Below are 14,545 nucleotides of genomic sequence, written 5' to 3' on the forward strand. Positions count from 1 at the left end.
TCAATTGCACCCTCCCTCTCTCTCTCTCTCTCTACATATATATATATATATATATATATATATATATATATATATATATATATATATATATATATATATATATATAAGAAGCCATACAAGGGTTTGGCAGGGGGTTGTAATTCTATGCTACCAACAGGAATTTGAGTCTCTCTAGGCTAACTAGTACGTTAAGTGCAAAATTTCTATGTGAATCAAGATCTCGAAAATGAAGTTTTCTAATCACTGACTGAAGCACATTGTCAATTCTAATCAAAGCAATATTGTATCAATGGTAGAATGGCCCACTTAGGTATTTCACAATAAAGTGATAGACATAACTGTCATGAAACAGCTTATTAGTCGATTTATTGATCACTATGGAATATGATGCACATTACATATCCTGGATCAAGTAAAGATTCTGGGGTTTTCGACAGGCTACCGCTGCATCCATTTATTTCATTAGGAATTGATGATCTTTTAACAATACATTCTAAAAGATGGCTAGTTCAAAACGTTGAACAAAAAAGTTTTATTTTGAAAAAACACCACCTTTAGGGGAATGTACACAAAGTAAAAAAAATTACATCAATCGATCAAAATATGGTATGCCATAAGTGAATATTTGCAACAAGAAATTAATCCTAATTTTCGGATGACCGATCCTTTTAATTTGGTCCATATAATGTGTTTATGTTGGGTCCCCAAGGGCAAATGATTGATTTACTCATTCAATATATATATATATATATATATATATATATATATATATATATATATATATATATATATATATATATATATATATATAAGCAACAAGACCAACATGCATACATGAAGAAGGCTAAATTGAGATTTTGTTTGACAGCAAAGATTGAACATTTTGATTTTAGTAGATCACAGAATAGTCAAATCCAACCCGTTGTTATGGATCACAAGGAATGCCTTTCTCCTTCTCCTTGAGTAAGGAGTAAGGAGTAAGGAGTGGTGGTATCGGGTGAACAGATACTTACTTACCTTGTATATAATATATTATCATATATACATTAACTAGTGGTTAAAATGTGGGATAAACTGATCGGTCAATGTTTTAAAATGGTCCGTCTCCCCTTCAAGTAGCTGCACAACCTACATTTACGAACGTTCATACACAAGTCAATTTACGACAGATTAGAATCGGTGTAATGAGATGAATCTCATTAATCTCTGAGTAATTTTCCTATATCTAATTTATTATATCAAATGTATCATTTTAGCGATACTCTAGACTATACATTATCTAATTAAAATTAATAAATATTTTAATTACATGAAACCAAATAAGATGATAATGAAAAATGTCTCTCTAGTTATTTTCAGGTGAATAAAGTTGTAAGGTGTTTAAAATTGTGAAATTTTCAAAAAAAAAAAAAAGATCAGTCTGGTGATACATAAAAATACTGCAAAAGTTTCATTCCTAAAATGGAAGGAATGAGATTCCATTGGTTTTGGTAATTTTTTAAATTGGATTAAGTGGTAGTAAGATAAGAAACCTCTCCCATGGATGGACGTTTGTCGGGGTCAACTTTGACACACAGGTAAGCTGTTTTTGCCATGTGGTACAGCTCATACGGATCATATGAATCTCCAAGTCGAGGATCAATCAAATCATGCAAAGCAAGGCTCTCTACTAATGGTTCCGCCTAAGTAAAAAAAATTGTAAAGAATAATAAGAATAATAATAATGAAAAATGACAGTCAGAAACGGAAAAAGACATAAATACCCATTGTCTGAGGGATTGATGGTGGTCTTGTGTATCTGAAGTAACAGCTTTTCGTCCTGATATTATTTGTATAAGAGTAATTCCATATGCATAAACATCTGTTCTCACAGAAACCATTCCGTTCTCTGCATACTCTGGCGCCACATAACTGCAATCCATATACAAACAATTCTTATTTCCTAATTCGATCATACTTGTACAATATTCTTAATTCTATTAATCATTCAGCTTGCATCTTAATGAATCATATATGATGGATGTTGCATCTTAACAAGATTAAATATTTTTTTTTTTCATTCACCATATACCCTCTCATAAAAAATATATATCTTTCTCACCCCAATGTACCCAGTATTCTGGTCTGAATAGGAGAATCATTCGTTTTCCACTTTGCAAGCCCAAAATCACCTAACTGCATGGGTACATAAACATATAGCTTGCATTAGGAACCGGAACCAAACAATCTCACGTGAATTTAAATTCTTGTTTACTAAACTCTCAATTTCTACCTGCCAAAACACATAATAAGCCTAATGCCCTGTAAATACTATTATTCTAACTTCCTAACCTACAAACTTGGTCAACAGCTTGTATTAAAAGATAGACACTAATTAATAATAATAATAACACTTAGCCCCCTAACAATGTAAAAAGTAATTCTAGGACCACTTTTTATTTTAAATAATAAACCTCTCCAATAATGCAAGTTCATATTAGAAGTGGAGAGGAAAGTTTGTACAAAATTTCATAATAACAAATATGTCCCTTGTATTTTCTCCTTCCAATTAACAAATATTTACACATCTCCAACTCAACAAGATGAAAAACTGTTGGATTTTTGCAAATATATATATATATATATATATATATATATATATATATATATCCTGATGAGGGAATAATAATTATGGCTTCCCTTTGCAGATATATATAACATGAGTTAATCTTCTATTTATTTCAATATTAGGCTGGTGGGTATACCTGCACCGCACCTTGCAGTGGAGGTGACAGATCTGGTTTTGTTGAAATACTTTCTGGAACTTAGGTGAAACAGAGTAATTAAAGATGGTATTTTTGTTTGTCAAGAGAAGTATGGTACAGATTTATTTGCTAAAGAAATTTCACATGCTTGACTCCTATGAATATTAATGAAAAGTTGCAGTGTAAAGATAGAATAATATGTAGATTGTTTTGAAAAATACCCTGAAACAAAAAGATGTTCTTTAATCTTTATCTTTGCCGAATACCCACAATTACCCCCAACTAAATGACGTGCCTAGGGTGGATGTGTAGCAATTGATATGTGGAGGCAGAATGCATGCACAAGGCATCCCCCACAGGTAGTGAGGGTTTGGGGAAGGAGTGAAATTTAGGCAAGCCTTGCATTTTTGCAATAGGCTGCTTCCAGGACTTGAACTCATGACCTCAAAAGGTGCCAAGGCTACCGTTGTATGTAGATGTAGAAAATTTGTTGTGAATAAAAGAATTTGCCCAGATTTGTTTTCTTTCTTGATATAAGGCGGGAGATTTGGAAGGTAGTCGGGTCAGATTAGTTTCCTAAATATCAACCCAAAACTCCTCTCCTACTCTATGAAGAAACCTACTTGAAGAACAACAAATTCATCTTTGGGCCTTGAATGAAAACATAGATCCCAGGTCCCACATGAGGGGTTTAACTGGATATCAAGTTTAGATCGTGTAGAGTCGCTTTTCGAGGTTATATTCATGAAATTTGTTCCATCGAGTATGATATGACAACTTTTGTAAGTTTTATGAGAGACCGGAATGCAGATATAAAATGGATAAGTAACACAAAGGGCAGCTAAAGACAGTTTTGGAGCTGTTCTGGACAAATAGCATCAACATCAACATCAGTAAATATTGATCCTCCTCATCTGTAGCTACTATCCTACTTAGTTTTGTTTCAAACAATCTGTGTGTCATTAACCCACTTCACTTGTAAGTCTAAATATCTGTTTAGAACCCCTGCAAGACCAAATTCCTGTTTGGTGTGCTCGTCTAGACTCCAATCACCTAAAATGCCCTAGAGGGAGGTTAAATAAAGGTCCAGAATTACAATTCTCCATACTTACGAAACTTACAATACCAAATAAACTCTAGTCTCCACACCATCTTGACCAGAATTCTTCTTACTAAATGGGTGTTATTTCCTTATTATCCTATCCGTAATTGGTCCAGTACCAAGTGCCAACTATGCTAAACATATGTAATTAATTATAAATAGGAGAGTGCCTAAAGTGAATGAAATTGATGAGCTACTATCTAAAGTCTTAGAGCGCGCTTATTATGTAACACAACACAGCAGAACAAGTTATACTGATGTACATACATGCATTCAATGGGACAAAAACAGCAATTATTTTTCTAACTCGAAACACGCTTGTGCCCTGCCTGTCATTCCCCATTCCCCATTTCCCATCACATCATTGAAATTTGAAAACAGCTTATCCAGTTGCATCCCTAAACTTTTAAGAGTGAACCCTCCTTGATCGGTTTGTGGTGGGAATGGGATCTTGTTTATTTCTTTTCTATTTTCATCCGCAAAGCAATATAAATAAAACATGAAGAATGCAACAAGGTGAAATTACATTACCATTGGCACAAAGTCATGGGTCAGCAATATATTGCTTGGTCGAAGATCCCGATGAATGATAGGACTACTGCGACACTCTTCATGAAGAAATCGCAATCCTTTTGCAGTTCCTATAGCTATTGCATGTCTTTTACGCCATTCAAGGACATTTGCTGCTTCATCTTTCAAATACATTACCCCAACAAAAAAAAAAAAAAAAAAAAAAACATAGAATTACACAAGGGGATAAGGCTAAATGAAAGAAATAGCAACCCACGTTATTTTTCTGTGTACACCATCATTCTACTTTCAAACTTTTTTCTTATCAAGGTATTGTATTTTGAAATCTACCAAGTACAGCTTTTTACACTCAATTTGAAAAAAAATCTACCAACAGTCCAACACAAAAGCAAGGAAAGTGATGCCAAGGCATAAATCTGAGACATCTTTTATGGATTCTCGCGTCCTTACAACTAGGACACTCATGTGCCGACATTTATTTGTATATTATGGCATCCTACTTTCTATTACAACATTTTTCTTATTAAGGCATTCTTTCTGATAAATCTACCTAACTACATCATTGTACTTTCAATCTTTTCTCATTAGGACACCATATTTTGAAAATTATACGCAGTGACAATTTCTTTGTATTTGGATGACATTGTTATAACCAGATAGATTTGTCAAAGTACAAAGTTTTATAGATAGAAATTAAAGTAGGGTGCTATAACAAACAGAACAATGAAAGTGTGTTGCTATTAACACACAGAAATATGCTAAAGGGAAACGTTTTTGGTAGATACATTCTATTAAAAAACAGGTAAAATATGATTCATGTATGAATAGTAGTACAAAAAATAACCCAATGAGATAGTTGCTTACCAAAGAGATGCCATTCTAGTGATCTATTGCAGATATATTCATAAACCAATATGTTAATGTTTTCCTTGCAGCAATAACCCAACAGCATGACGATGTTTCTATGGCGTGCAAAACTCAAAACATAAATTTCAGAAGAGAATTCTTCAAATCCTTGTGTGCTTGCTTGTTTCCGTACCTTAGCAGCAATGATTTGGCCATCATTAAGCTGACCCTTGTAAACTAGACCATAACCTCCTTCACCTAACAAGTTTTCCTCTGAAAAATAATTTGTCGCAAGATGTATTTCTGAGTAACTGAATCTCATGGACTCCTTGATATACAATTCTGTTGTCATCCCACAAGCATTGCACAGAACAGGTGTACCAGAGGATCTCTTTCGCCGAGGACTTTTTCGTAAATTTCCAACGACCGATGAAGAATTGGTACGATTCTTACCAACACAAGAGAGGCTGCCTGCTTAAGAAGGAACCGTTTAATAACTGCCTTGCCAACAACCATTACAAGTAAACCATGAGCCGAAATTAGAAATTAAAAAATGCCAATATAGATCACGTTACATTCTTTAGGGGAAAAGACTGGACAAGCTTTTTAAGGGATTCTTGATGATTGGGATGAAGGGGTATTTGCGTCTTTTGCACAGAAGAGATATCATCCTTTTTGGGTCATGGTCCGTGTCTAATGCCAAGTACAACTTGTATAGTCAGTCCTATCCATATCCAGGGGCATTAATTTATCCATGACGATAATTTGCTGGCAGTGATGTGATTCAAGATGTCCTAGACCTAGAGTTTTAATATTTTTATTTTACCAAAAATGTATTAGTATGTATGTGTATATTTTGTAGTTACTGCATGACCAGATTGAAAGCATGCATGGAGTTCACTCACAATGGGAGGGTAACGAATTCCTACTGACCGACCAAGTTCAAACAATTTCTATAAAAATGTCATTCTATGTATGGTGGCATCATTTCATGGTTGCATGCTTACTACCATTTCATATGTTCCTCTAATTCTCTTAAAACCATCTTCCTTGGTAAGGATCTGAAACTTAATGGTGTGTAAATGGAACTCTAGTTTCTACTAAACAAAAACCAATTGTCATGTGAAATAGCCAAACATTCTGGCATTCTGCTATGTAAAATCTCATCCCACAGCACTCAATTTATTTATGAAAGCAATCTTCTCCTGAATTGCTCAATTCTCATATTGTGTTTGGACCGACAAAAGTGGACAACAAAGCCCTCACGGCTGAACTGATTAAAAAAACATTCACTATTTATGAGGACACGAACCAATGCAATCAGGGAAATAGAGTGGTGTTGGCACAGATGTAACACAATATCCTAGTGTTATATATATATATATTCAAGGGCCAGCCCTGATTATAATATCCATGATACCAACTTGTGAATATTGTATGTTATGCATTTTCTCATCAACGTTTCTTTACGCTTTCTAAAATGTATCCTTGAGGAAGACTCGGAGAGGTATTTACATCCTTACAAGTAGTGCTTACTTGCACATATTGACCACTTCACTCTACAACCAATAAGGCCAGTACACCATATTAAGAAATTGCAAGGCTTTCGCGATTAACCAACAAATTTCAAGCCTCTCAAGAATATATATATATATATATATATATATATATATATATATATGTATATATGCATGCAATTCAAGAGATATAATACTCTTATCTTTAGATGCAATGTGGATAAAAAGTTCCCAAAAGTAAAATTTAGTTGGCTACAAGCAAACCAGTAAGACCAGAATCTCAAATTTCAACACAACTATAATTGTAAAAAAAGGGTATATGCTATACACCTAGGAAGTCCCCCCCTCAATAGTCACAACTCTCGCCTCCTTACCACTAGGGAAAGCATGCATAAACCACAACTAAAAATGTTTTTTTTTCTTTTTTTTAATAAAAAAAAGGCATACAAGTATATGCAAGCCGTAGGTGGCTAACATGGTACATATCCCCACAGCAAGGAAGCATGGATGATGTCAAGTTTGAATCTGAGACATCGGTTATAGATTCTTGTCTTCCTTGCTGCAAGGGCAAGCATGCGGGGACCATTGTATGTAGAAAAAAGAGTAATGTAAACTTCCTGACCTGATACATCTTGCTTTGATGCAGCATCTACATCATCAGTTAATATGGAAGGTTTGTGCATTAATGAAGACAGAAGTTTCTTTGAAGGCATTTCAAGGTTTTCATAGGAAGCTAATGATGCAGAAATAAGTGACTGGTCAACATTATCGTGATCCTGTGGAGCTGGAGCCGACAGCTGCACATGCTTTGACCTGTAAAGAACCACTTTGACTTCTGTGTTATCGGTGTCACTCATGGGCTCGGTTTTTAAAGGCTTTATGGTCAAGTTATCTACAACTGATGCAAGCTTGCAAAGGATTTGACCTTGGTAAAACTTCACATCCTTTTTCAGGTGCCTGTAAAAAAGAGAAATCCATTTATTAGGGAGTATAAAAACAAAAACATTAAGGCTACCGCAATTCACTGTTGCAGATTAAGTATTACAAAAATTTAAGATGATATCACTCGGTAATAAATTACATATAAGGTCAAATTTCTACTACCATTGCATTCGGGAAATAGGGATAGGGACAGTAATTAGATATGAGAAGGTTCCGTATTAATATTATTTGACTTTTAAATAATAAATAGCAATAGCAGTATGAGTTTGGAAGAATGGGTGTTTTTCCAGCAGCTTGTCTACTCTTTTGTGGCAAAAAATATTTTCATCTTCAAAGAATGTCAAATGCAAGCTTGTTGACAGGACAAGAGTCAAGAGTCGAGACAAAACATAAGAGAAGAGGGCAAAAAGCTTGTGAATGCCCTCATCCTCAAAAAGATCAAACTTCAAAAGATATAAAGCCTACCTATCAAGGACAACCCATGTTGCATTACAAGCTGAAGCCTCCTGTTGAATAATCTTCTTAATAGGAGTTCCACAAGTAATCTTCACTTCTATGTCAACCTAAATCACATGGACAAGTCATTATTTCATCAACTGATAAAACTAAAATTACTACTTAAATACTATGTTAAGCACTTTGAACTAGAGAACAAGTTACTATCCTTATGCGGTCTGTGAATGCAAGAGACATAACATTGTCATAGTAAGAAAACACCAACTTTTCATTAACTGCTTCAAGATATAAAATATTAATAGTATCTCAGATAATAAACAACATTCATCATTACCCCTTCTTCTTTGCAATCTTCGGCACTTGTTTGTAGCATTTTTGCATACATATCAAGTTTTAATTGAATTTCTTCTTCCATGGCTCTGATGTTCACTCTCTCTATCTGCATTTGGTAACCAACTGAGCAAGAAACATCAATAGTTTAGCAATGCAGAACATATTATTTTGAGGTGACTAAGATGAATATGTCCATCACTTGTAGTGTTACGTAACCTATTGAGGATTGACGAAAATGAATAATAATGTCAATGTGTAAGTTTGTTGAACATTTCAAAAAGCTTCTCATGAAATCCAACTTGGAACTTTTGGATACATAAAAACAAAAAAGTACCAAGTCTATATGCATCCAAAAACTATTCCATTTGTGTCTACTAATTAGGTAAAATTAGTGTTGCATTCCATAAGAACTACTTTTTCTGCACCAGCAACCTAATTCTCCTTTTCTAGCAAAACCGCCTACCTCTCCGATAAAAGTGGGATTTTTAAGTTGATGGTAAATAGCACTATGGTGCTTGTTCTTTGACGTATTGAACTTAATGAGTATAGAAGCTAATATTATATTTATATATGGGTGTTTCTCTATTGACTTAATGTATAAAAGAGAATTAAGTCTCGTAATATATTTTTCCCTTCCATTTCCACATCAAATATAGTTTTTTTAAACACACAGCACTTAATGAGAAAAAGAAGAAAGAGGGCGGGCTATATGTCGAATTCTTATCCACAAAAAAAAAAAAAAAAATAGTCTCCCAAAACTCCAATTTCACTTGCCCTAAATATCCACACTACCAAATCTAACATACAAAACTGCGCGCTAGAGGAACATGAGAACATGTTCAGATTCCAACTGATTAAACTTTACTAATCTTTAACGAGACAAGAAAAAAAAAATCAATTACATTTCCTACCTTTTCAGTTCTTCCCATTTGCCATTTTCCTTTAAACTCATTTCTTTTTCTCGGTAGAATCAAAGAAAAGACATAAAGAAGGAAACAGTCATCTCATGTACAAGGCATATGCTATTAGAAATTGTAAACACTACTGTGCTGTGTAAAATGTAACACCTCAAGCCAAAGTCATAGACCCAATAACCTCTGATTAACTAAGGAAGTTATTAGTAGCCCACTACAACTTAAGGCCTATGGCTATGAGGTCTTATCAGTGTAGGATTCGAGGAAATGCATGAGTCGAGGGGCTAAGCTCAAAGTAATGGACTCAATAACCTACATATCAACTTAAAACTATAATGGAAGTTATTGTTAGCCCACACATTAAGGCTTATAGCGTCACCAAAATTATTGTTTTTTGTCCACGAGTTTACTCCTAGTAAAACTCTTATCAGTGGGATGGGTGGTTTGTTAAATAAATGAGTTTGGGACGAGTGATTTCTAGATGATGATTGCAACTAGAAGAGCCACGCTAAAAAAAAAGTTGAATAACAAGGTTTCTTACACTACAGTAGCTACCACCTCATTATCCAAATCTAAATATTTGCCTACTTGTTGCAACTTCTTCAAAAAGTATCAACATATAAAGGGATGTCTGTCAGAGGCATTATAACAAACACTTACAGGGATGGGAGACCTTATGCAGAACACCAAACACCACAATGGTATCTCCCCTGTTAATCACGTCACCTCGGGATATAATGTCATCTATAACATTCTTAAACTCCAGCTCATTTCGATCTTTTGTGGCATCAAAAGCCAAAAGCACACGACCCGTCATCAAAGAATTATTGTCTCCCATTCTCACAGCAACAATCGTTTCAAAAAACAACCCCCGAAGGGAGCATATAAATAGGTCTTATGATTCAAGTCTCTTCGCCCAGTCGTATTCTTGGAAGAGGAAAATCAAATTTCCCCCAAATAAAACTCATATATCTGTACAAAAGGGCAAAAACCATTGTAAACCAGAAACAGAACATTCCCGGTATATTTTCTGGTGCTAAGCATATTCGAACGAATTAGCGTAAAGATACTGCCGCCTAAAAATCGATGTTAGCAATGCATTTGATGACGACAACTGGAAAATGTTCTTCCGTATCTTGGATTGTTTCACAGAAATTAGAATGAAACAGGGGTGGCGGAGAACCCTAGAAACTCAAATCTCACTGGCTAACTGCACTGCTGGGATTGTAGTGAATTTTTAAATCCTTGGTACTTGGACTTCTGTGTTTACGTTTCCTTCGAATCCGAGCATATTCCCTTTTGATCGACGAATTTTAGTACCATTGATGGTCTGCTATTTATGTATAATCCGACAATCCAGGATTATGGTCCTGACAAGCAAGAGCGTTGAGCTAGCGTTAGCGTTAATGACTTAGAGGTTTACAGTTTGTCAGCGTTAAGTCTCACTTACCTCAAAAAATGTCTATAACCACTTCATCCTCAAAAAATGTCTCATATTTGTTGTGCCCTAAATTGAAGAGTTGAAGAAGAATAGAAAAAGATGTCGCAAGCCTCCATCGCCTCCACCTCAAACAACCGAATCATGTGCTACTGTGGGCTCCCGAGTCGGATTCGAGTCTCCACGACACCACAAAATTCGGGGAAAAGATTCAGAACGTGCCCTAATTCATTGGTAATGGCCAATTTTGAAGATTGAATCTTTTCCCTCTTTAAATCTTTGTTACAAGTGTGTAAGTTATTTTTCATTTTTTTTATATAGAACACGGAGAAAGTGGGAGAAAGTGTGGATTTTGGGAATGGGTTGTTGAAGATCCGGTCACTGAGGAGCTTTTGGTCTTAGTCATAAGCTGAATGAAATGAAGAAGAAGATGAAATGACATAAAGTAGCTTTGATTGAATATAAAGGGTACCCATAATTTTGTTATTTTGATTGTAAGGATACCTATAATGTAATGAATCATATGTATGAATGTAAATGAAGCTTTTGGTAATGAAATATGTAATTGTAATGTTAATATGGTGTATTGAAATCTAAAATGTTATTATATTGAACAACAGATGTCAATAATTATAATGAACAACCATAATGAATGCAGAAAATATATTAAAGGGTACTTCTATAAAGTGTATGATACAACAACCAAGAATCAGTTCAAAGATTTAAAGCATATTAAAGGGTACTTCTGTAAAGTGTATGATACAACAACCAAGAATCAATTCAAAGATTTAAAGCAGAAAATATATTAAAGGGTAATATTGTCAACAAACAAACACCCTTAAAAAGGTGTCCCATTCAGCATCAAAAGCTGGATAGTTTTGTCCCTTAGTCTAGTACAACATTACATTTAATAACAAAAGATTCGACCATCACATGCTTACCTAACACTTACACCCCACATGCATACATAAGAAAACAAAAGAGTTCAACATCAAACCTATAATCAAGTCAAATTTACAGGTTTCTCTGAACTACAACCACTACCATCCTTGGGCACCACTTGTTTCCTCATGCACAGTTTGGTGATTCTTTCTTAAGCTTTCCTCTTTCTCAATTGAACTGCACTTTGAACTGGTCTTGCAGAAGTGGATCTTGGTCTCGGAGTTGTAGGAGTGGATCTTGGTCTTGGAGTTGCAGAAGTAGATCTTGGTCTTGGAGTTGCAAGAGTGGATCTTGGAGTTGCAGAAGTAGATTCTGGGGTTGGAATTGGAGCTGGAGTGGAAGATCCAAGATCACCTGTTGTTGGAATTCTTTTTGTTGGGCACCCATTTTTTTAAGCCCACTAACATAGCATATTGAACACCTTTGCACCTGCTTTACTCTTGATACTGTGTGTGTGCTTGATATCTCCCTTTTTGCTGCACTTTTCCTCCTCTTAGTAGATGGCCTACCAGGTAGCCTTTTACTCTTTGGGGGTAAAGGCTTGGTGTGCTTACTTTGTACCCATAAAGAGCTATCATTCAAAGGATGAATAATGTATGCATAGCAGGTGAGATAAGTTGCCTTACTGTAACAGCTAGCTACATATTCCTCTGAGTTTAAGTTCAAGGATGAAATTGCAGCCACTCCATGTACACAGGGTACTCCAGTCAACTGCCATCTCCCGCATCCACAAGTCCTTCTGATCAGGTCAACTGCATACCTGTCATTACATAATACCACCTCAAAATGTTGATACCCACAGGGGTACATAACCCAGAATCTGTACATAAACATTAAACAAGTAAGAACACACGAACACATGTATAAACATTAACAAGTAAATACAAACAGTCTTACCTTTGTTTCTCCTTCAAATCTACTATTTTCTTCCTAATTCTTGGGCATATAGTTAAATCCCAAGACTCTCCCTTACTCCTCTGATGGTATAACCTCTGCATCACATAAACCCTTATATCCTCCAACATTGCTATTATTGGTTTATGTCTAGCCTCAACTATTTCAACATTAAAACTCTATGAAATTCCATTTTCCACGGCATCACAAAATACTCCTTCTTCTTGAAAAGCCCTGTAATAACATTTAGGGTCCCTCTCCATGAGATAATCAAATGCCCCCTGTCTAATTCCTTGATCTCTTGCATAACAGCTTCATGTCTTTGTTTTGGTAGCCTTCACAGCTCTCCAAAATGGTTTGATAAAATGCTTACCTTTGAACCTGGAGTTGAAGTTGGCTAGTATGTGCCTAGCACATAATCTGTGCTCAGCATGAGGAACCCTTTCCTTGATAACTTCCATTAAACCATGTACAATTTACAATATTAAGTAATAATTAAACTATAAAGTTAAGAGTAAACATAAGTAGTACCTTGTGTCCATCTGATATAAGAGTAAGCCCATTTCCATTTCCTCTGTCAATATCATGCATGAGTAGATCAAGAAACCATTCCCAAGTTTCTTTGTTCTCAACAGTTACAACAGCCCAAGCTAAGGGGAACATGTTGTTATTGGCATCCCTACCCACGGCAGCTAAGAGTTCACCCTTGCAAATTCCTTTGAGAAAGCATCCATCAATCCTAATGATTTGTCTACATCCTTCTACCCAACCATCTCTTACACCTTTAAAGCATACATACAACCGTTTGAACACTAGACTTCCATCAAGGGTATGGTCAACTTCCATATTCACAGTTGATCATGTATTAGCTCTTTTGATTTCTATGCCATAGTCCCACAACCTACTATAATGCTCTTTTAGAGTGCCTTCTATCTCAGACAATGCAAACTTTTTTGCATTTCTACATTGTCCAATGCTAACTATGATGTTGTATGTGCTTGCGATTTGAGCTTTCATCTTCCTCAAACTAAGCCTGGGGTTTTCGATCCAAAAGTACATTGAAATATTGTTTACCTATCCATTTGTAAGTCACTAACCCTATTTTAAAAACTCTACCACAATTATGACTTGATATAAGTGACTTAATCTGAAAAGTCCTTTCCTCTTGCATCCAAGAAACCCACAACCGAAAAGGACATGTAGGTTCTTTATCCTTGCAACACTTCACTAAAAGTCTGTTTTTATCATTCTTTTCATACCACAAATCATAACCATGCTTAACAGCATAGTTGGTAAGACATTGTTTAAGTTCGGCAGAATTGGTGAATTTCATACCTAACACAGGAGCCATTTCATCCCATTGTTGCTCAGAATTGTGCACAGGTTATACAGGTGGTAGTTGCTCAACTTCAGACTCTTCTTCATCTTCAACATTTGGGCAAAGTTTGTTCAAAAACCTGTCTTTCTTCTCAATAATTGATGTTGCCCTTTTCATCGAAAAATCCTCATCATCCACCTCGTGTTCATCTGCATTGGAGTTACTATTATCTTCAACTTCAGGCTTTTCCATTTCAATCCAGTCAAACAGGGGTTCATGAAAATGGTCCACATACACAGTTACTTTCTTTTTCTCATGAAGACACTCAAGAAATTCATGGTAATCACATTCGTTCTGCAATGTGGCCAATCCTTGACACAATGTTTGGCTATCTGGACAATAGTATACATCTTTGCACATTCCTCTAGTAATCACGTTAAGGTGAGCAATGAATTCAACATACCCCTTCTCCCTAAAATCGGCGTACATTATCTCCGTTTTATCTGGATCAAAATAGATAAACATTTTGTTGATGAACATCCCGTTGTACTGGACTTCAACGACCGGT

The 14,545-nt window shown here is 35.4% G+C and overlaps 2 protein-coding genes across 3 annotated transcripts; both read right to left on the reverse strand.

Moving 5' to 3' along the window:
• Positions 1-835: 835 nt before the first annotated feature.
• On the reverse strand, positions 836-11,261 carry LOC145097023 (inactive protein kinase SELMODRAFT_444075-like). Of its 2 annotated transcripts, none has more exons than XM_079034489.1 (11): positions 10,836-11,261; positions 10,046-10,755; positions 8,473-8,594; positions 8,148-8,245; positions 7,363-7,697; positions 5,242-5,694; positions 4,378-4,529; positions 2,102-2,175; positions 1,764-1,911; positions 1,533-1,682; positions 836-1,128 (listed from the first exon to the last, which is right to left on the reverse strand). In XM_079034489.1, the coding sequence occupies exons 2-11, from the start codon at positions 10,221-10,223 to the stop codon at positions 1,051-1,053; spliced, it is 1,788 nt and encodes a 595-aa protein (XP_078890615.1). In that variant the 5' UTR covers positions 10,224-10,755; positions 10,836-11,261; the 3' UTR covers positions 836-1,050. The 2 variants fall into 2 exon arrangements, with proteins under 2 accessions (XP_078890615.1, XP_078890614.1); XM_079034488.1 differs by having other exon boundaries at positions 4,378-4,538; positions 10,836-11,260.
• A 672-nt stretch (positions 11,262-11,933) lies between these two features.
• Positions 11,934-13,505, reverse strand: LOC145099341 (uncharacterized). Its single transcript, XM_079036926.1, has 4 exons — positions 13,191-13,505; positions 13,033-13,105; positions 12,663-12,819; positions 11,934-12,585 (listed from the first exon to the last, which is right to left on the reverse strand). The coding sequence occupies exons 1-4, from the start codon at positions 13,503-13,505 to the stop codon at positions 11,934-11,936; spliced, it is 1,197 nt and encodes a 398-aa protein (XP_078893052.1).
• Between the last annotated feature and the right edge of the window lie 1,040 nt (positions 13,506-14,545).

The sequence above is a fragment of the Lactuca serriola genome, chromosome 4 (genome assembly GCF_051521515.1).
Source record: "Lactuca serriola cultivar US96UC23 chromosome 4, Lser_US96UC23_V15, whole genome shotgun sequence".
Classification (NCBI taxonomy): Eukaryota; Viridiplantae; Streptophyta; class Magnoliopsida; order Asterales; family Asteraceae; genus Lactuca; species Lactuca serriola.

What these genes read in the sequence shown, in the direction of transcription:
- LOC145099341 (XM_079036926.1), bottom strand. Translation starts at nt 13,505, where the DNA reads ATGGAAGTTGACCATACCCTTGATGGAAGTCTAGTGTTCAAACGGTTG. An exon ending in TTATATCAGATGGACACAAG is followed by an intron (nt 13,106 to 13,190) that starts GTACTACTTATG and finishes GAAGTTATCAAG; the next exon opens with GAAAGGGTTCCTCATGCTGA. An exon ending in CTTCAACTCCAGGTTCAAAG is followed by an intron (nt 12,820 to 13,032) that starts GTAAGCATTTTA and finishes ATGTTGAAATAG; the next exon opens with TTGAGGCTAGACATAAACCA.
- LOC145097023 (XM_079034488.1), bottom strand. Translation starts at nt 10,223, where the DNA reads ATGGGAGACAATAATTCTTTGATGACGGGTCGTGTGCTTTTGGCTTTT. An exon ending in GCATAAGGTCTCCCATCCCT is followed by an intron (nt 8,595 to 10,045) that starts GTAAGTGTTTGT and finishes TTTCTTGCTCAG; the next exon opens with TTGGTTACCAAATGCAGATA. An exon ending in AAGATTGCAAAGAAGAAGGG is followed by an intron (nt 8,246 to 8,472) that starts GTAATGATGAAT and finishes CATGTGATTTAG; the next exon opens with GTTGACATAGAAGTGAAGAT.